This window comes from Alnus glutinosa, chromosome 3 (genome assembly GCF_958979055.1).
Source record: "Alnus glutinosa chromosome 3, dhAlnGlut1.1, whole genome shotgun sequence".
Lineage (NCBI taxonomy): Eukaryota > Viridiplantae > Streptophyta > Magnoliopsida > Fagales > Betulaceae > Alnus > Alnus glutinosa.
In genome coordinates, this window is record NC_084888.1 from 6412993 (window position 1) to 6433213 (window position 20221).

General features: G+C 37.7%; 2 protein-coding genes across 3 annotated transcripts; one reads left to right on the forward strand and one right to left on the reverse strand.

Moving 5' to 3' along the window:
• Window positions 1-1518: 1518 nt before the first annotated feature.
• On the forward strand, window positions 1519-12884 carry LOC133862221 (uncharacterized). The gene is made up of 10 exons (XM_062297991.1): window positions 1519-2468; window positions 2596-2694; window positions 2803-3002; window positions 5513-5706; window positions 5936-6044; window positions 6163-6470; window positions 8043-8453; window positions 9286-9367; window positions 9486-11126; window positions 12481-12884. The coding sequence occupies exons 1-10, from the start codon at window positions 2401-2403 to the stop codon at window positions 12639-12641; spliced, it is 3273 nt and encodes a 1090-aa protein (XP_062153975.1). The 5' UTR covers window positions 1519-2400; the 3' UTR covers window positions 12642-12884.
• A 1883-nt stretch (window positions 12885-14767) lies between these two features.
• LOC133864647 (protein REVEILLE 3) lies at window positions 14768-19005 on the reverse strand. 2 transcript variants are annotated; one of them, XM_062301046.1, is made up of 9 exons: window positions 18613-19005; window positions 18206-18263; window positions 17781-17904; window positions 17515-17685; window positions 17281-17409; window positions 16637-16746; window positions 16346-16405; window positions 15190-15307; window positions 14768-15111 (listed from the first exon to the last, which is right to left on the reverse strand). In XM_062301046.1, exons 1-8 carry the CDS (start codon window positions 18885-18887, stop codon window positions 15200-15202), a joined length of 1035 nt encoding a protein of 344 aa, XP_062157030.1. In that variant the 5' UTR covers window positions 18888-19005; the 3' UTR covers window positions 14768-15111; window positions 15190-15199. The 2 variants fall into 2 exon arrangements, with proteins under 2 accessions (XP_062157030.1, XP_062157031.1); XM_062301047.1 differs by lacking the exon at window positions 17281-17409.
• Window positions 19006-20221: the final 1216 nt, after the last annotated feature.

Genomic DNA, 20221 nt, shown 5'->3' on the forward strand with positions numbered 1-20221 from the left:
ATTTGATTAATTTTTTTTTAAAAAAAAAAATCAACAATGTATGAAAACCTAACCGATTTTTAATAACCGAATAATTGACGGTAATTTAAATGAGAATAATCGGATACTCTAGCTGTGATTGCGGTTATGAGAAAATAATCGCAATCGTAACCGGTTGTACAGTGTAATATTTCCATAATTTTATTTTGAGGGCAAAGAAAAGTGTTTATTTGGTGGAGCTTTTGCTTTATGGTAGTGCATACCCATGGAGTCTACAACGTATATGGTTTGGTTGTTGTATTTAAGAGCAACATGTTTGTGAACTCACTGGACGATTGAGATTTATTTTTGAAATATTATGTCGCGATGGCATAAAATGTCTTAAAGAGAGATAAATATATTCATGTCTAAATACAAGTCATATATGAAGTGGTATATATTTTCTATATTTTCATCATTATAAAAATTTAATTATATATTTTGTATTATTATTCATCTAAGATAACAATTTTAAATTGGTATGATATGTTGTGAATTTGTTGCAACATTATGAATAATTCAATTATCTTCTTATTTTATAAACCACATAAAAAAAATTAAACTTTATTATTTAGTACAATGATTAATTTGATATTAACCGATACAAACAATATAAACTTTATTATTTAGTTCAAATCACCTTAAATTGGCATTTTTTTTTTTGAATTTATAAATAATTTTTTTTTATTAAAAAATAATTAGGAACATTTTTGTTTTTTTTGTTAAAAAATAATAGTTTTGACGCAGCAGGAATTTAGAACAAACAGAAAATTATAAAGATCATTTTGTTAACCTAGACTCTCACCAAATTAACAATAGGGAATAACAAACCAGTATCTTACTAGCTTTGGCAGCGTCTCACCATCAAAAGATAGAGGAGTCACACATCAAATAAACAAACGTAATTTTCATTTATCATAAAACTGTCTTATTACAAGAGAATATTATGCTTAAATAGACACTTTAACTCAAACCATAACCTTAATGTAATTGACTTTGGGCTAAGGGAAAAACCCACTTTTAAAATGACAAATAATTTAGACGAACATGACTACTAACATGACTGATTTTGGGCCAAACCTATTATTAAATAACTTAAACTTTAGGTCAAGCCTCTAATTGAATACAATTAAACAAATGATTTAAAACTGACTAAATAATTTATTTATTCTTGTCTCGTTTTGAATCAAGTTTATAATTTTTTTATTTTTTTTTCAAACTTTATATAGTTTGAAAAAATATTATCAATTAAATAGCAGTTCGAACTTCGAAGAGAATGTAATTTTTCCTTAAATTAATCTTTAATCTTTAATTATTTAATAATTTTTTTTTTGGGGTAAGTAAGACTCAGGTTTAATTGGTTGTCGAAATCTGTCAGGACCATACTTTAATGAAAGCGTGCTTTTCACGAAGCAAACAAGCGCGTGAGATTAATTTTTCAATGCATAATTATCTTTTTTTTTTTTTCCTTGGTGATGTGGAAATGTGAAGGTATTTCCTGCAACAGGCAACGGGAAGGGAGACTCTCTGCCATCCCCTCTTCTCTCGCTGTGTCACACTTAAACTCTCTCTCTTTCTCTCTCTCTCTCTCTCTCACATCGATTGCTCCCAACAAAGAGATGCAAAAACCCACAGATCAAAACCCTAATTTTCACTGTCCTTAACTTGTTACTGTAATTGTCTCTCTCTTCTTTCCGATCCAGCTATATCAAAACCCTAAATTTTTGGAGCTTCTTCTAGAATAAACTGAAACCCTAGAATTAGTGCCTCTCTATACTTATGGTGATAATTTCTTGATTCATTTCATATATCGTGTGAGATTCGGCTTTTGATTTGTCAAAAGGGTATTTTCTATATACATATGAATGCTTTGGGCTTGAATTTCTGAGAACAGGGTTCTGGAAGATCGTTGGAATTGCGGAATTTTAGAAAGAGGGAGTTTGGTTGGTGTCTGAATTTATGGTTTCGTTGGGGTTTTATTGTAGGTTGAGCTAGATCGTAGAAAGAAGAAGCAAGCTTTTAGAGTTAGCAGTTTGGAGTTTGATCTGATTTAGATTAGTTAGGTTGAAATATTGCTTGGAAATGCTATAAAAATCGATGGATGAGCCGGAATTAGCAATTTGGTTGCACTAAATTACAGGGTTTACCATTCTAGTTTATTGAATTAGGAGTTGGATCATCATTGTATGGATATACTTGATGAAAATTTAAGGAGGTGGGGGTATTTTTAGTGGTTCAAATGGTGATATGATATCTGGGCATTGCTTAATGGGCGAGGGATTTTGTTAGAGTTGGTGAAGCTTTCCGAGTATTGGTTTCCTTGGTCGAGGCCGCACGCCGATTTCTTGTTGCCAGAATATTGTTTTTACTAAACTTTGCAGAATGAGCTCAGAGAACGAAGACCAAAACTCATTGGATCAGCCTGCTGAAACGAATCATGAATCACACAAGTAATGAACTTCTTTTTGCCTTTTCCAGTTTTTCATGGTCGAATTTTCTCTTTTTGAATATTTCTTTTGTTTTTGCTTCTTCACTTTTTGTGTCCTTGATTAAAAAAAAATTGTTTTAATGATGTAGGAAGTTGAGATTTTCATATACAAGGGAGTTCTTATTGTCATTATGCGAATTGGATGTTTGCAAACAGTTGCCTGGTGGGTTTGACCCATCTATTTTAAGGTAGGATGCTTCTTATATGTGGACTTGTAAAATCTATCTGTATGGTCCAAAGTTGTGAATTATGAAGATATAATGAAATGATTTTTTTTTTTTTAAAAACAAAATTAGTGAGCTTGAGGATTCTTTCCAAGATCGGCAAAGAATTTCTGGTGGTTTGTCATCACATAGTTTCAGGCGTAATGAATATGGTTCATCCCCACCTACCAGAGGGGATTTGAGTAGCTATTCTCGGGGTGTCCAGGGAAGATGGGAAAGTCGTTCTGTACGGAGTGATAGAGACAATGACTCACAATCTGATTGGGAGTCAGGTAAGACATCAGATTAGTCCATGCTTATATTGATATTTTGATTACTATTAAATTGTGCTGTATATATAGTCATGTGTGTGCGTGTGTTTTTTTTTCTATGCTTATATATGTGGTCATTTAGATTTTTTATTTTTTGCACAGTGATTTTTATTCTTGGTGGTAGTGTAACAGTCATCTTGGATAAAGTTGTTTCCAATATGGATCTTGCAATAGTTAGTAGGCTTTTGACAAGCAAAATTACATGTGGCAACATGGCTGATGAGTCCATTGTTCTTGCATAGCACACCTGGTCTAAGGCATGTTCTCTGATGTCTGAAGGAGGGTTGTGGGCCCATAATTTACTTTCGTTGAACCGATCTTTGTTGGGGAAGTAGCTATGGCATTATGTTCATGAGAGAGAGGCCTTATGGAGGGTAGTTGTGGACTCGAAATATGGTAGCGCGTGGGGTGGATGTTGTTCTAATAAGGTTCATGGGGCGTATGGGGTGGGGCTATGGAAGAATTTCAGGAAGGGTTGAGGGGAGTTTTCTAGTCATACTTGGTTTGAGGTTGAAGATGGCTCCATAATTATATTCTAGTATGATGTGTGGTGTGGGGATTAGGCCCTCAAGGAAACCTTTCTTGTCTTGTTCTGTTTGGCCCGTTGTAAGGATGCTTCTGTGGTAGATCATTTGAAGGTTCCTAGTGTCTCTCATCAGTGGAATGTCAACTTTCTCAGAGCGGCTCACAACTAGGAGGTGAATCTCTTTACCTCATTCTTAAACTTGTTGTACTCCTTCAGATTGAGACAGGGTGGCGAAGATGATCTTTGTTGGGCTTCTTCCAAGAGAAGGTTGTTTGATGTTAAATCATACTACAATGTCCTTGTTCCCCATGATAGTATTTCCTTCCCTTTGAGGAGTATTTGGAGGAATAAGGCTCCCTTGATAGTGGTTTTCTTTGCTTGTTTGGCTGCCTTAAAGAAGATTCTAACTGTGGATAATCCTAAAAAGTGGCATGTCATTGTGGTTAATTGGTGTTACATGTGTAAGAAGAGTGGGGAGTCAGTGGACCACCTTTTACTACATTGTGAGATGGCTAGAGCCCTATGGAATTCCATCTTTAGCCTTGTAGGGTTGGCGTGGGTTGTGCCTAGTTGAGTAGTAGATCTCTTTACTTGCTATGAAGGATATTTTGGTAGAATTTTGGAATGCTGCTATATGGAAGATGGTTCCGTCTTGCCTTATGTGGTGTCTTTTGGAGGGAGAGAAATGATTTGAGTTTTGAAGACCATGAATGGACAACGGTGGAACTATATGATTTGTTCTTCAAGACCCCTTTTCACTGGGCAGTTGCTTTATACTTAAATATTTTTAGCTTTCATGTTTTTCTTGATCTTCTTTCTTCTGCTAGCTAGGTGTTTCATCTTGTATGCTTTCTGTGTACTTGGGTTGCGCTTTTTAATAAATTGCGTTTACTTAAAAAATAATATTGGATGCTTTTGAAATTAGTTTATCCAATTGGCTCTAGCGTAAGTTGTACCTCCTCCATAAAATAGGATGAAGGTATGTGGGTTAAGGAGCCACTAGATAAATGTGTAAATCATCAATTAAAAGAAGATTTTTTTTTTAATTATTATTTTTTATTATCACCATGGTTTGTTCTATACTATATATGTCATCTAGGTGAGCTGGTGTAATCACCTCTAATAGTTCATTGAAAAGGCCAGGCTTACAACATATATTTAGCACCCTTCCTTTTGTACTAGTCTAATAATTAACAAGTCAAATACTTTGGGACAAAAGGCTCACTAAATTTTTTGTTGTAACACTCAATTATTATATAAAATCATGTCTTGCAATATCCAATTGACTAAAAATTTATCATCTTTTCAAAACTCAGTATCTATGACGTCTTAAAAGAATTTACTTAACATTCTTAACCTCAGCCTCTTCTTGTATCCAGACACGTGGAAGTTGAGATGTGAAGAAAAAAACATTAGAGAACTTTTTAGATAATCTGAGTCATAGTCAGATGACCATATTAAAAGATTTGGAGGGAAGGTGGGAGATCCTTCTCGATACAAGTTTTTGGAGGTTTTTGAACTGGACTTTGATATGTGAGAGTTACCTTGGTAAGGAACACAATGCAGCGTTGGAATTCTTGGTGTTCTCTTCTCCTACTAGAGGACCTGTACTGAGTGGTCTCCTTTGTGTTTGATTGATGTCTGTCACCTAATCGACTTGGGTTTACCCTCTTCTTCATGCCTGCGTGTTGTTAATGTGTCCTGAAAGCAAATGAAATAGATTTCTTTGGTAAATGTTCTATTGTCATTCTATAATTTAATAGAGCGTTCTATCTATGCCTATCTTGTTACTGCTGAAACCATTGTCATGCGATGCTCAATTTTCCAGTAATATCACAAAATATTTTGTTTTTCAAGTGGTGAGCTGGTTGTGGGTTTGTCTAAAACAAGCAACTGATCTATAACCTGTGTTTTGTATCTTTTGACCACTCGTATTGATATGCAGATTCTGGTAGACGTTATGGCAACCAATCTCGGCGATCTTGGCAAGTTCCTGAGCATGATGGACTTCTTGGTAGTGGTTCTTTTCCAAGACCATCTGGATATGCAACCGGAGTGTCGGCTCCGAAGATTCGAGCTAATGATCACGTCCAGCTTAATAAGAGCAATGAGCCATACCATCCTCCTCGTCCTTACAAGGTTTGGATTGTTTTTGTTTTTGTTCCTCAATGCTATTTTTAGACAAATATCGTACCGTAATGCCTATAGTTGTGGATTTGGAGTTATGCATCACTTTTTTAATTTTCCTGTATGATTTTATCTACCTTAAAGAATAAATGTAACACAAACAGAATGAAAACCGGTTGCAATTCATGTTGGATGAGCCTTCTAAAAACTGATGTGATTTTTCCTACCATGTATTCTTCAGGCAGTACCTCACTCACGCAGGGATGGCAATGATTCACTCGATGATGAAACATTTGGTTCTTCTGAGTGTACAAGTGAGGATAGAGCAGAAGAGGAAAGAAAGAGAAGAGGTAATTTGCGCCTTTCTGCCAGATTGACTTGTAGAGGCAACTTGTGTGTGTATGTGAATCTTAACTACTAAACTGCTTCTCTAATGTACAAGTTTAAAATTGGTGACTTGCCTTTCAGCTTCCTTTGAGTTAATGAGGAAGGAACAGCAGAAAGCATTCCAAGAAAAACAGAAGTTAAATCCAGAGAAGCGTAAAGATGAGTTTGACATTATCACGGAGGATTCAAAGGATGAGAAGAGACTTTTGAATAGAAGCAATGAATCCGATTACCCTGTGATAATAAAGACATTGAATAAAGATTCTGAAAAGTCTTGTTTCCCCCCACAAACTTCTCAATCCAGACCACTTGTACCGCCAGGTTTTGCAAGCACAATTTCGGAAAGGAACTCTGGACCCAAGCCTGCAATTCATCCCCATACAATAGAGGTAACCATCTTTTATTTTCATCAGATTTGTATGGATGGGGAAGTTGGTTATCTTAAGAAATAAATAAGAGAAATGCATTAAGAAGTTGGCTGGTCATGCATTTTCTTTTTGTTACAAGTATTTTGTTCTTTAATTGTTTGGTTTTTCGATACAGGGGCTCAAATAGGCAGTTTGCTATTTTGTTTTGATTTGGAAGTATAGCTTCATTTTCTTTGAAGTTTCAAATCACAATTTTGCCTTGCTTGCGTTTCTATAGTTTATTAGAATATATTCTAATGTATGAGAAGTCATCAGGAAATAGCTGAAAAGTCGGTAACAATATCGAGTAACTCTTCCTGAACCCAGTGCTTTCTCAGAAGAGTAAACCCTCATCATAAATAGTAAACCCTCCATGAAGGGTTTTGTTAAGCCTCCTTCATCGTTGAAGGGCTTCCTTTGGCGGGGGTTTCTCAACCCGAGCCCGGCTGTGAAAGCTTCAACTCATATCTCGCTTTTAGAGATGGGTGTGTCTTCATCGGCTTCGGAAGTTGAGGAAGTTGGGGGGTAGGGATTCCCTCCCCCCTTGGGTGGTTGCATCACTCCATTTGTTGGAAAGGGTGATGATTCTAGGGTGAATGGGTTATCCCAATCTCAGAAGTGACCAGTAGGTTTTGGTCTGTCTGGGGAGGTTATTGTGTGGGAGTAGGGCGATGAGATCTGGGATGGGGAGGATGGAAATTCCCCTTTCCCTTTGGGTGTTCTTCCTCCCAACATGGCTTTGGATTGGGATTTGGATCGTGTTGAGGATGAGGATTTGTCCTTGGCGATTATGGATGCCTTTGAAAAGGACTTTCTTCGGAAAGTTAAGGTTGCACAGCCGAAGACCAAAGGTAGGAGGGAGATTTTGAATTTGGTAAGCACCATTAATTATGGTGATGCAAGCGCGTCCTCTCGGCATAGGAAAGGCAAGGCTCACGTGTTGTAGATGGGTGTGCTTTTTGAGGGTTCGGGTTTGAGGGTTTTTGGTTTTTGAGGGTTTGTTGGGTTTCTTTCTTTTTGTGGGATGTTTCGTTTTTCGCTTTCTAGTTAGGTGTTATCTCTTGTATACTTCCGGTGTACTTAGGGGCGCCTTACGCTTTTAATAAGACAAGCTTATTAGTTATTAAAAAAATAAAATAAAATGTGAATATAAGATCACTTGACAGTTATAACTAAGCATGCCTAAAAATTCTTGGGAGGAAGGGGAATTTTGCTATTTGTTGTCATTCTTTTCCTCTTTTTTTTTTTTTTTTTTTTTTAATTTTTATTATTATTCTGATTTATTGTTAAAGAATAATGGGGATCATCACTCAAATGTGGTGTTTATATAATAATTCAAACTCTGGCAATATTGGATAATTTTTAGTTTCCACTTGCTGACCATTCTGCTGTGTAGGTTCAATATATGCTGGCTTAAGATTCCCTCCCTCCCTCCCTCCCCCTCCCTCCCTCTCAATAGCAAATATATGTTGACTCAAGATTTAGTTGTGTTATGCGTCATATGTCATCTTTTGCTTTTCCTCTGTAATGGGCATATGTATGCTGCTTCTGTAGGTTGTGAATCCTGAACTTGGGAATAACCTTTCAAATGCCAAAGGTAACCAAATGTTAGATGGGACTTCTGATAATCAAGTGGAGAAACAATCAGCAGAACAGAAGGGTTTGACTGAGCAGCAATTTGGAAGTGCTAGTATTAATATTTCAATAAGTAAGAAGAGTGACAAGAGTCTGAATGTACCATCTAGTAAGACAATCGATGTGGATAGTCAGTTGCACAATACTTCTCATCTTTCAGAAGCCTTTGAAACTTCAGAAAATATAGAAGCCATTGAGCTTAATGCTGGGAAGGTGGCGGGGAGTAAAATAGTTGGTGAATCCAATCATGCTCATTCAACTTCAATCCTAGATAAGCTTTTTGGCTCCACTTCAATATCGAGTGGTGGTGGGTCCTCTAGTCTCACTGAGGTAATCACGATTTCTAATAAGAATTTTATTAATACCCCTTCCATACTCCCTTTTCTTGGTGCACTGTAATGTCAACGCAATGTTTAAAATCTTTTACAACTAATTATTGAGATTTTTTTTTTTTTTTTTTTTTTTTTTTTGATTTATCATTACGAAAAAAACATTTAAAATTTTTTCTATGTGCTGTTGCCATGATATTCTTTCTGCCGTTGCCATGATATTTGGCATATGAGTGTAATTAACTTGACTAACTGATGTCTATATTGATATCTGGTTGCCTCATAAATGGGTGTCAAAAGTTAGGTTGTTGATGGTTTATTAAGGACGAATTCTATCTAGTTTTGTTCACTGGATATGACTGTACCTTGTCGACATGAAAATAATGCATATAGAATACAAGCATGGTTTCTTATCAGTAAATTTGTTCAAGCAACTGATATATAATGGTCTATTCTGTATGTACTCTTTTCATTGGGCCTCAAAAAAAAAAAACAGTGAAGTAATTGCATAAATTACAATCTGGCCTATATGATAAGTTTGATTCAAATTTACGCCCTGTTGAAAAAGGTGGCGCAAATCGTGAAGTGCAAATCAATTTTATCGGTTGAAGTTTAGTTTAAACGTATGATCTTCCTTTAACTCTTTCATCAGATCTTTTTCATTTCACTGGTTCTTCACTTCTTCTCCCTATGAATGGATGCATTGCTAATTTTTGGTTGATGTACATATTCTTGTAGAAGTGGATGTTTTTGGAAAAATGTTCGATTTCTTGTTTGTAGTTACAAGGTCCTCAACATGTTGTATCCCTCACAAATCTTTTTGTTGCCTGTAGCATCATGATAGTAAAGCAGAGGAGGCTTGGAGCCCTCATGCTGCCCAATCTTCAAAGTTTGCTCATTGGTTTCTTGAAGAAGGTATGCTCGTATCGATGTTTAATATTTAATTTTTTGAGATATTTCAACATAAATTGGTTATACATTGATATCAAAGAATATGCTTTAAGCTCTGGTTCTTCGTTTCATCTTATTGCAGAAAAGAAACCAGTTGATGATCTCTCCTCCAGCAGGACAAATGACTTGCTCTCATTGATTGTTGGTGGTGAGAAAGGTGGATCCCAGATTTCTGATTTGAAGAATACCGAGCACATTTTACCTAATTTTCCTTCTGAAAGCTCCAAACCTGCAGAGGGGCATACGACTTCAAATGTAACATCTGCTGTAGTTGAAAATTCTGAGCAGTTGTACAAGAATAATAAACCACATGCTGTTCCAGCTGTCCTTACTTGTGAATACCTTGAACAGTCAATTTTGTCAGAAATTGGTGAAAATGGCTCGACTTTGCAGCCGCCTGTTCAAGTCCCTGTTCAAGTCTTGAGCATTCCTAATGCAAAGGCTAAACAGCCAAAAGCTAATATTGATGATCATGCATCTCAGCACCTCCTTTCATTGTTACAGAAGGGAACAGGTCTGAAAGATATTGCACCATCCCCCAATCTAGACATCCGATCTTCAGATAAACCACATAACAATGACGGGGCAAGTTTTGACACTGCACCTCAGACAAAAGAGGTAAACTCTGATAAATCTTCCAATTCAGGGCAGAGTCTGACTCTTGAAACACTCTTTGGAACTGCTTTTATGAAGGAGCTGCAATCAGTTGGAGCACCAGTTTCTGTCCAGAGAGGCTCAGTTGGGTCTGCGAGAGTTGATGCTTCACAGCCACATGAGTTTCCTTTTCCTGTTATGGATGATGGCCTCGTTCTTAAAAATGAAATTGGGTCCAATACAACTAGTTATGAAAGCAGTGTTTTGACCTCCAAGCAAAGACTGCAAACCAAACCGGTAAAGATTGAAGAGCAATGGTTAGGTTTTGATGATCTTCAAAGAGGACTAGATTCAGCACAGCCTCAAACTCGATTAAAGTCTAAGCTTGATGGCTTTGATGGCCCTGCTGATATTCGACTTCCTGAAGAGGATAGCTTGATAGTCAGTGATTCTTTGAACCTTCGAAACTATGTGACTGCTGGGAATACAGCTAGAACTGAATTGTTACCCTTCCCAAACACCGAAGTTGACATTGCTGAAAAGCTAGCAGCTTTCAACATCTTCAAAGATGAAAGATCTTTCATGGGCGGTCAAGAAGGTCCACCTTTTCTTCGTGGTCCTTATGACGTGAGGGAGCCTGATGTTCCTTATCAGAATCTTAGCATTCAGCCATCTTCCCCACAGCTTCACCCCCCTCATTCTAATCATGCAGGGCCGTTGTTCCATCCATTAGATTCTCATCCTGGTAATATTAATTCTCAGATGAAGTTTATGCCACCAGAGGGAATCATCCGTCACGATCCTTCTTCAAATCATCAATTTCCTGCAAATATAAATATTCTTCGTCCTCCGTTCCATCACCCTAGCACTGGATTGACTGGGTTTGATCCTCCCAGTCATCACCCTATGTTGCAACAGATGCATATGTCAGGCAACTTCGCTCCACCTCACCTGCTTCAAGGATTTCCCAGGAGTGCACCAATGCCAGCTCAGCCAAATAGGGGTGCACCTCTGCCTCCTCATGTTAACAATCAGATGACTAGTTTTGCGCCTGAACTCAACCCACTGCAAGCTTTTCCTTTTGGTCACCGGCAGCCCAACTTTGCTGGTCTTGGAATGCGACCGCCAGGTAAAGCACTTACTGCTTTAATTAGTCTGTGTATGCTACTTTTCTCATTATTACGTTTTTTTATTTTTTATTTTTTTATGTAATGTGACTAACTACTTCCCTTGTGTATTTTGATTGGCTTATAGTAGTTTTCACTGAAATTGTTTCATTTGTGACCGTATTGTGTTACACATGGTTCACCTGCCCAAGGTTGTCTTGCCTTAGGATTGTAGGATTCTACTCATCAAGTCAAAGCTTGCCCTTTAGAACTCAGCTTTGTCAAACTTAATTTCCATGAACTTGCATGAATTTCTATTTTTGGAAGTGACTGAAAAATTCTTCAAATAGAAGGAGACCTTACTTCACACTGGTAACCTGAACGCTAAGTTATTGAATTCCTCTCCACTTCATTTACCTTGATGTGACAATTAGATGGCTGACTAGAGCAGCTTTTTATGATTTCTTTTCCATGAGGTGGCCATCAAGTGAGTACCATTGTCACCTGGGGTCACACAATGTGTCTGGAAAGTAATGCTGGATGCATAATCACATTCTATTTTGTGTGTTTTTTTTATTTAGTCTTTTCCACTGTACCCATAGATCAACTGAATGTTAAATCTTCTGAGGTGCTGCCGGACTTTGATTTTTATTATCTATGTTCTTATCATGGGAAAAATTTATAAATATATTACCCTTGAACTTTGATATGACTATCAATTTAGTCCATACACTTCCAATTTGAACAAGTTAATCCCTGCACGTTGCATTTATGACAAATCAACCCTTATGTTTCTATTAGATTTAATGGATCTAGTCATGTGAAATGGCATTACTTATCCTTTATCTCTAATTTATATTACAAAATAGTAACTCATTTCTCTATGTTCTTCTCACTCACTCAGCTGGTCATACTACTATAATTGGTTGCTACGTCCAGTGGTAGATCTAGGCCATCCCCATCATAGTTCCAATCTTTTTTAGGATCTTTCGTTCTTCATCGTCTACAGCTTGTCTTGTTTTTGTTTCCAGTTTTATCTATTCCTTCTAAGCCGCACCGTTGTACCCACAAGGAGAAGGATCCGTGGATCTAGGTTGCACTACCTTTTAGGAAGAAAAAAAAAATATAATGGATGTTTAACCTATTTGACAAAACATTGATTAGATTTAGCAGAAAATTTTAATACAAGGTTAGATTTGTCATAAATGCGATATGCATGGACTAAATTGCTCAGATTAAAAGTGTAGGGACCAAATTGACGTATAAATCAAAATCCAATTGTACTTATAAAAAAAAAATCAAAATCCAATTGTTCGTTTTATCATGTGAGAAATTGCACATCTTTTTTGTCTCATTCATTCTTTGTTGGATTCTCAGCTCCTGAAGTTGGTGGTGGAAGTAATCACCCAGAGGCCATCCAAAGGCTCATTGAGCTGGAACTGAGGTCAAAGTCAAAGCAGATTCAGCCTTTTCCCGCCGGTGGCCATGGTCAGGGGATTTATGGTCATGAACTCGACATGGGTTTTGGGTATAGATAGTTGATCGGTGGTCGTGCTTGTGAATATTGCAATGTATTCAACGTCTCTTGATCAGATGTGTAACTCTTTGCATCAATGATGGGATTAATATGATGCTTCTTTCAGGAGAAATTAGGTGGCTTAGTGTAATTAATGGATTTTCTTGCAATTCGCTCCTATTCAATTTGTGGGTTAATTGCACTTCATCCACCGGTAGTTTGGGTGGAGTTTAAGAGTTAATAATATGTTGTTTTAAAAGTTCCACTTTACCCACTTACAATCACATTGTTACTTAAAAAGAGATTTTTAAATATATTTCAACTTTAGATTGTTAAAATTTACAACATCAATCATACACTATCGAATTAGCTACAATCAATTATTACTTGGGTGGGCAAATTGTAATTTAGAATAATAGGAAAATTGAAAAGTTATTCTGTGAATTTTAACGCATTTTTGGGCTTGAGTAATCATACCATTCTGTAAAGAAAAGCTCTCATCTCTCTCCTGATTTCCAAAAGAAAAACGATCCTTCCCCTCTGCCCCCACTCCCTTCCGTGCCTCTTGTAAGGCTCCAACTGCTTCTCGGAGGTCATATTTGCATCTTTGAAGGCCTTAACAGCGTCTTTGGAAGCCCTATTTGCATCCTTGAAGGCCCTATCAACCTCCTTGCAGGTCCTATCTGCCTCTTTGGATTTAGAGGCCTTATCTCGGTTCATCTACTCCGCCGCCTCCTCCTTCACCGTAGATGGCTCAGTTTCAGCTTCCTCCTAGCGTCTTCAACCTCAAATCTACCACCTTTTTGAAGCTTTTGGATTTGATTTTTTCAAAATCAGATTTGTCAACTTTTAGGAGGCACCATCACCACACGCGCGCGTTCCACTGTGATCTAGCTCCCTTCGCGTCGCTCTGCCATCAATTGTGTCCCTGTTCGGTCAACCACATGTCCCACACGTGCCTGTGAGTAGATCTTACTCGCGGGTGCCGTGTTGATGAGTGGATTGCCCTTCGCTAAGCGTGACGATTCCCATTGCCTTCCACCATTGTCGTCGACCTCTCGTGGTGGTCCGCTCTCTCTATCAGCAACCATCGCTGGTGAGTGGCTTACACACACCGACACACTTCACCCTCCTCCGCCACGCCAGCTGCTGGTGTTTTGTTCCATGATTTTATTTGTTTTCCCTAGTTTATTTCGGGCTGTTAAAGCCATCTCCTCCATAAGCTCCGTTTTAAACCTCAATAGTGTCTTCTCTGCTGCGGCGATTTACCTTTTGGTGTGCTATTGTAGTTGTTTCTTTGCTAGGCTACGGATTGAGTTATTGGACCTAGGCTACGGATTGAATTATTGGACCTTTCGATGTTTGTGGTCATTCTTGCGCCTCTCGGCTGAGCCATTCATAGTGCGGTGCGCCTTGTCAAACCACTTTAATTGGTGACAAATTTTCTTGGTCTTCGTGTCAATAATATATAAGGTCGCGTCATTTATTTGACGCATTCCCTTTTATTTTTTGTTTACCTGCACTAATAAAGTTAATTTGAGGCTCTTTGTTGCGTTGCTCAGCCCTATGTTTTCGTTTTTCGTTGTACTTAAAAATAAAAAATAAAAAAAATTACTCTTGCCAACACAAAGACCGACCGAACCCCCCCCCCCCCCCCCCCCCACAATCAAAACCACCCTCCACCATCGCAACCCTAGTCTGTCGTCCCCACCTCTACCCATCACTCGCGCACAACCCCCCTCTTCGTCACAACTAGCTTATACTCTACATTTAAAAACTTGAATGCTAATAATTTAAATTTTTAATGCAAACTAACAGCGAAAAAAAGTTGTTTTTCGAAAAAAAAAAAAAAAATGTTATCAATTAAAAACGTTTTACGTCAAAATAAATGGAACTTTAGTACGCACTTCGCCTAAAAACCGAAAGTAGAGAGTCAGGAAAACAGGAAAAAGAAACAAAAAGAAAAAAGAAAATTGGACATTATGGCAATAACTTCTCCAGAAAAATTTATCAGCACTCGCATTCCTTTTTCAGCACAAGACATTGAAAGTTTTGGGCTTCTAACCAACCATGCTATCTTTTTCAACAAATATTCCGTGTTAAGTATTCTACAACTACAAGTCTACAAGTCTTTCAAGGGCAAGAGAGTTCACACACGAGCAAGATATAGTCATTTCATCTGGTCAGAAACAGTTACACAGAACCTCCGAAGGATAACTTACAACCATGTACAGTCAAAACTGAATGACGCAAAACACTCAGAACCTATACAAAAGGGTTCCCGAAACAAAGCTTGAAGTGACTGAAATCTGTTTTATCCTACACCTATGGATTACGAAAGGTCTTCCTATATAGTACATATCAGAAAGAGAAACAACATTAATATACTGACTGGTAGTCCTCTGCAGCTTCATATACATATATACACATGAGTATTACGATGCTATAGTCCCTTGTTAGCAACAGAATATTACACATGTTTTTTGCTTGCCCTGCAGTTACTGCTTATAGTCAGAAAGTGGCTGGGATAACAAATAATGAAGTCTGGCATGGTTTAAAAGTCATATTACCTTTCACTTCCTAAGCAGATAGAATGGTGCTATGTGATTGATCAGTGCAGGGATCATTGTGAGAGGTACCGGATTTAGGCTTCTCAGGGTCAGCATCATACAATGAAAGTAGCCTTCTCTGCAATAATTTCATAAGAGGTTCATAAATAAGCAGATTGCATGATACCATATAACGAATTACAAAATGAAAATAGTTTGTTACCACGCTACTCATAGCAAGAGACTAAATTTGACACGATGCACGTAACAATAATTTTTCAAGAGAAATACATCCAAACATCAGGTAAATATAGCATGCATAGCCAGATAATTCCCCACAAAGCAACTTATCCAAAGCCAAAAAAAAAAAAAAAATCATTTTGGTAGATTTTGTCAGCTTATGTTCCAAAAGGCAACTTCAACAAAACAAAAGACCCAAAGTACCAATAGAAGAACTTCAAAACTCTGCTAACCACAATTTCGCGATATCTTCAGTTACGGACCCCCAATTTTCTAGTACACCAAAAAGAAAAAGAAAAAGAAATCACAGGCTGGCTAAAATGATGGAGCAAGATAGTATTACCAACTTTAAATGGTTGGAGTAAAGGGGGAAAAAAGCATTTAAATGAAAGATGAGTAATGACCTTCACAAGCCTTGCCTATGAAAATTATAAGAGATGTTGCAATAACCAAGGTTAGAGAGGTTGCATCTGAATGCCTGCCAGATCAATGTTGCTCTCGTGGTTTGTATTAATGGTCATCCTACAACTATAACTACATTTATTCCTCTCTCTCTCAACTGTTAGACACAAATTTCCAAGTAATATATGAATCTCACTCTCTTGCAAGATTAGAAGTTCTATAGCTCATAAATATTAATTTTTTTTATAAATAATTGAAATATCATTAAAAGGTCAAAGCGCAACCTAGGTACACATGGTTGCTAGCACACTACCACAGTAAGTCCATACAAGAAAGCACCATAGCTCAGAAATACAGGACATTCTTTATGTAGAGAATGCAAAGCCAGCTGTCTGATTACAGACTTGAAATTTACATCTCCATAATTAATATAAGTAGTAACTGCTTTAGGGTTGACAGATGCATCATGAAACGTAGTATAAATGAAGCAGAACACCATAGAGAGAAAAAATACTGGGCAGAAAAGACAACTTACATGATCCTCAAACTCAGGACTTGCCAAATTGACGGAGAGGTTTCTCATCAACAGCAAAACCTGGGATAATGCCCATGAATCCCCCAAGTAAATTAGCGGCTTCACCAGATATTAAAGCAAGATAGACAACTCTAAAGCATAAAATCTCCACAGAAAAAATAGGGTGAAGCATGACTCTTTTTGCTGCTAAACATGAATTTTTCGTTTTTGTTTTTTTTAATGAGTCCGCTAAACATGAAAACTAAGCCAATAATGGTTAAATAAATATATTAGACATTGAATAGGACGTACAGTTTCCAAATTTACTCGCTCCATCTGCTTCAGTCTCTGCATGTGACCAGTGGCGTTGGGATCAAAGACACTGCCGATGAAACTGTATACTTGAGCAAAATCTGGCATTACTGCATAAAACAGAAAGCAAACACATCAGCAATGGCAAATCTTGAACAGATGATAATAAATACAAGCAAAATTAACAGAACCTGCAAGTATACACAAAAGCGTCGCACAGAGAAAATTTGGATCCAGAAACAGGAATGTAACACCCCCTACCTGCTAAGGTTAGGTTTGTTAACCTAGAAGCCTTAGAGGTGCAAAGGTCATAAATAGGAAAGGGGCGTAAATGCCAGAAAAAATAGGTGTTTCTTACATGTGATCTAAATTATCGCATGGTCGAATCAAGCTCTATGGTACCAAAGGATAGGTGGTAAAAAAGGTGCACATGCTTTTGGAAGAATCTCTTTTCTGGTCAACAGTAGCTGCATTGCACCCTTAGAGATGCCATTATAACAGTGCTATTGCACGATTAACTATCTTCAAAACATTAAGTGAGAGAATGTGGATTTGTTATTCTCATAGTTATGTAGTTTGGAGACCCCGGCATTTTCAAGACATTAGGTCAATAAGAGTTATTCTCGTAGTTTGGAGACCCTAACCTTTCTCTGGCTTGCTATGATCCCCCCGATCATTTTTTTCCCCTCTTGGCCAAGTCCTTCGCGTGCTTTCATTACTACTACTATAGCAACAATTTTGTGCAATGGTTGGTCCAGCCAACCCTGCATCATCTAGAAACCCAGACAAATATATATACTATGTTAGAAAAATGGGGCAAATATTATTTCTAGAAGAAAAGAAACAACTGGAAAAAGACAGTAGGAACAGTCCAAAACCTTTAGTCACTTGCAGGGCACCAACTGGTGGCGTGGAGTTAAAATTCCAGGAAGACAAAGTTGAACTAGTAACTGGATTCCCAGGAACTGATGACGTATCTGGCTGGTAAATATACGCAGGTTCAAGCATAGCAGATGAAGATTGATATGGCCCAGTAGCTTGGGATACAACTGGAGCAGCCAGAAAAAAGGTATGAGCAAAGGGTTTCTTCGATCTGGAACAGAAATTACAATGTAAAAAGAAAAAAGTGTGAAACCATGCTAACCATTTTTAGGGGCTTTCTGTGGATATGGATGAGATGCCTTTCTCTTTGGTCGAGGCGGCGGTACATGCTCGCTTGCTCCATTCTTCTGAACCTTCAGAAAGTATTTCTGTGCATGGCTACGTATCTGACAAAAGAATAATATTAAAGAAGCCAAAGAAGACCAGTAACCCTCAGATTTCACATGCCAATATTGAAGAAAATGTGTAATCACAAGCTGTTAGGATAAACTGAAAGAAACATAACATGAAACAACAGATGCAACACCGACCCTGCCAAACATTACAGAACGCTCCAGTTGGTTGCAATTGAGTTCACGATATTGGAGAAGCAAAGCTATGTCATAAAATGCAAATATTCATGACTAATTCTCCATCACATAGGCTTAGACCCAACAATAGACAAAGTCCTTGAACCAGTGAAATTACCTGAATAACTGTCTTAGACCCAACAAATGCTTCGATTTTCTTCCAGTCGCGATCAAATCTGATAGGATTCAAATTAAACAAAAAATAATAATAAAATCAGAAAAAGGACAAGAGGGTTAGCTCTCATATACAGAGATGACTAGGATGGCCATAAAATAAATAAATGAATTCAGAAGTAATTTTCAATTTAATACACAATTCTTGAACTTGAAGCTAAAAGCACCTGGAGACTATTTTACTCGCAGAATTTCTCATTAATTTGATCTAGAATCTTCCATCGATCAAAAAGCGCTACTATTAATTTACAATCATTTCCTCAGTCTTCTCCGCAACCAAACAGAAATAAACTAATTCCGACCGCAGAATAAACTAAAAAAAAAAAAATTCAAAGAACAAGTAACACTCACAGTTGGAGAGCTTCGAGAAACTTGTCGTGCTCCTGCTCCGTCCAGCTCTCCCTGGACTTGGTAATCGTATACGGTTTCCGGATCTTCTTACTCGGGTCGTCCAGGAACGACGCCGTACTAGGATTAGCAGCACCGGTGGTAGTCGAAGTCGTAGTCGTCGTCGTCGATGCGGTGGTGGTCGGCGGTGGCAGAGAATTGAGGCCCGTAAGGCCCATATTCATTGGATTATCGAAGAAGTAAAACCCCTGACCTGGGTTTGGGTTCACAGACACCATGGAGCTAGCTTTGAAAGAACCAGAATCAACCAAATCAAGTGTTCTTCCTTTTGTGTTTTCGCTTTGCGTTTCAGGCTTCTCTTGCTTTGGTTAGTCTTGTGGTTTACAAAAATGGTAATCGACCGACCCTTTACTCCTTTAAATAGTGGTGGAAGACGGAAGTGGGGAGGCATGATTCGGCGTAACCGTACACGTGGCAGGTTGTTTTGGAACTTGGGGCTGGAGAAGCACGGCGACTGTAGATGAGCCAAGTGGCGTCCTCGGATAGCGATGGGTGAATTTAAAAACCAGCTTCCACCCTATTCCTACTTTTGACGGAGTGTAAACCCTCTAGGCTAGTGGCAAAGCTAGCTTACCTAGGTCAAATGGCGGCCATTTTTGTTTTTTCTTTGAGAAAATTCCCTATTCTGAATCTCTGATGAAGATGTTTCGTGACGAGGGTACCGGATCCCCTCCTATTTCCCTTAAATAAATTCCTCTTTATCTTCTTTTCGATTGACGAAATATATAGATTTAAAGGCTAAAAAATTACCTACGACAATCACATGTTCCTCAACACCTTTCAAACGCCATTAAGGATATAATAATAATCATAAGCCTAACCCGTCATGGCCTTTCTAATCAACCCGCGGCGCTTCCGTTCATCGCTGTTTATCGACTAATTCTACATGTACATTAATTGTCTATTAAAAAATAAGATAATTTTTAAAATCAATATTTGATAAAAAAACATTTTTTAGTAAAAATATGCTAATGGTGTTACCCAATGCACTAATCGTGTACGTTGCATTGGCGCTTTAGGTGTTTTAAGCATTTGTTGAACATGTATAACAGCTTTTCTAATAATCTTTTATGGTTCAAATTTTAACATTAATAACTACTATTTCAACGGTCATTTTTTATTAGTTAGAAACTACTGTTTCAATAGCAAAAAACTTCTCTTATAATTCTATATAAATTTTTGGCGCTCCTTGATCTAGTGTTCGACATTTTGGATTTTGTCAATAAACGATCACTCGTTCTCACATACAATGCCAAACTATTAGAACCATTTTCTTCAAGTCGAACAATAGCCAATCAACACATGCAAAAGAGAAAAGTATAAGCAATGAGCCTGCCGGAGGAGACTAGCGAGGGATAAATCCAATGCTTAAGCCAACAAAGTGTTTTGGAGAATGAAAGTAGAACAATGTTTAAGCACAGAGTTTTGAGCTAGACCCAAATGATACTTTTGCATGATTGTGAGTTACCTTTAATAGAAGCATGTATGCAACTCTTTCCCATCGGTTTCTGTACGATGATTCATAATTTCATATTCCACGTGTGACCTGTCA

Bases quoted from the DNA above. Each gene is read 5' to 3' on its own strand.
- LOC133862221 (XM_062297991.1), top strand. From the start codon at position 2,401: ATGAGCTCAGAGAACGAAGACCAAAACTCATTGGATCAGCCTGCTGAA. The intron at 9,368-9,485 runs GTATGCTCGTAT...ATCTTATTGCAG, and splicing joins TCATTGGTTTCTTGAAGAAG to AAAAGAAACCAGTTGATGAT. The intron at 11,127-12,480 runs GTAAAGCACTTA...TTGGATTCTCAG, and splicing joins TCTTGGAATGCGACCGCCAG to CTCCTGAAGTTGGTGGTGGA.
- LOC133864647 (XM_062301046.1), bottom strand. From the start codon at position 18,887: ATGGTGTCTGTGAACCCAAACCCAGGTCAGGGGTTTTACTTCTTCGAT. The intron at 17,686-17,780 runs GTTAGCATGGTT...TGGCTGCTCCAG, and splicing joins ACAGAAAGCCCCTAAAAATG to TTGTATCCCAAGCTACTGGG. The intron at 16,406-16,636 runs GTACGTCCTATT...GCATTATCCCAG, and splicing joins AGCGAGTAAATTTGGAAACT to GTTTTGCTGTTGATGAGAAA.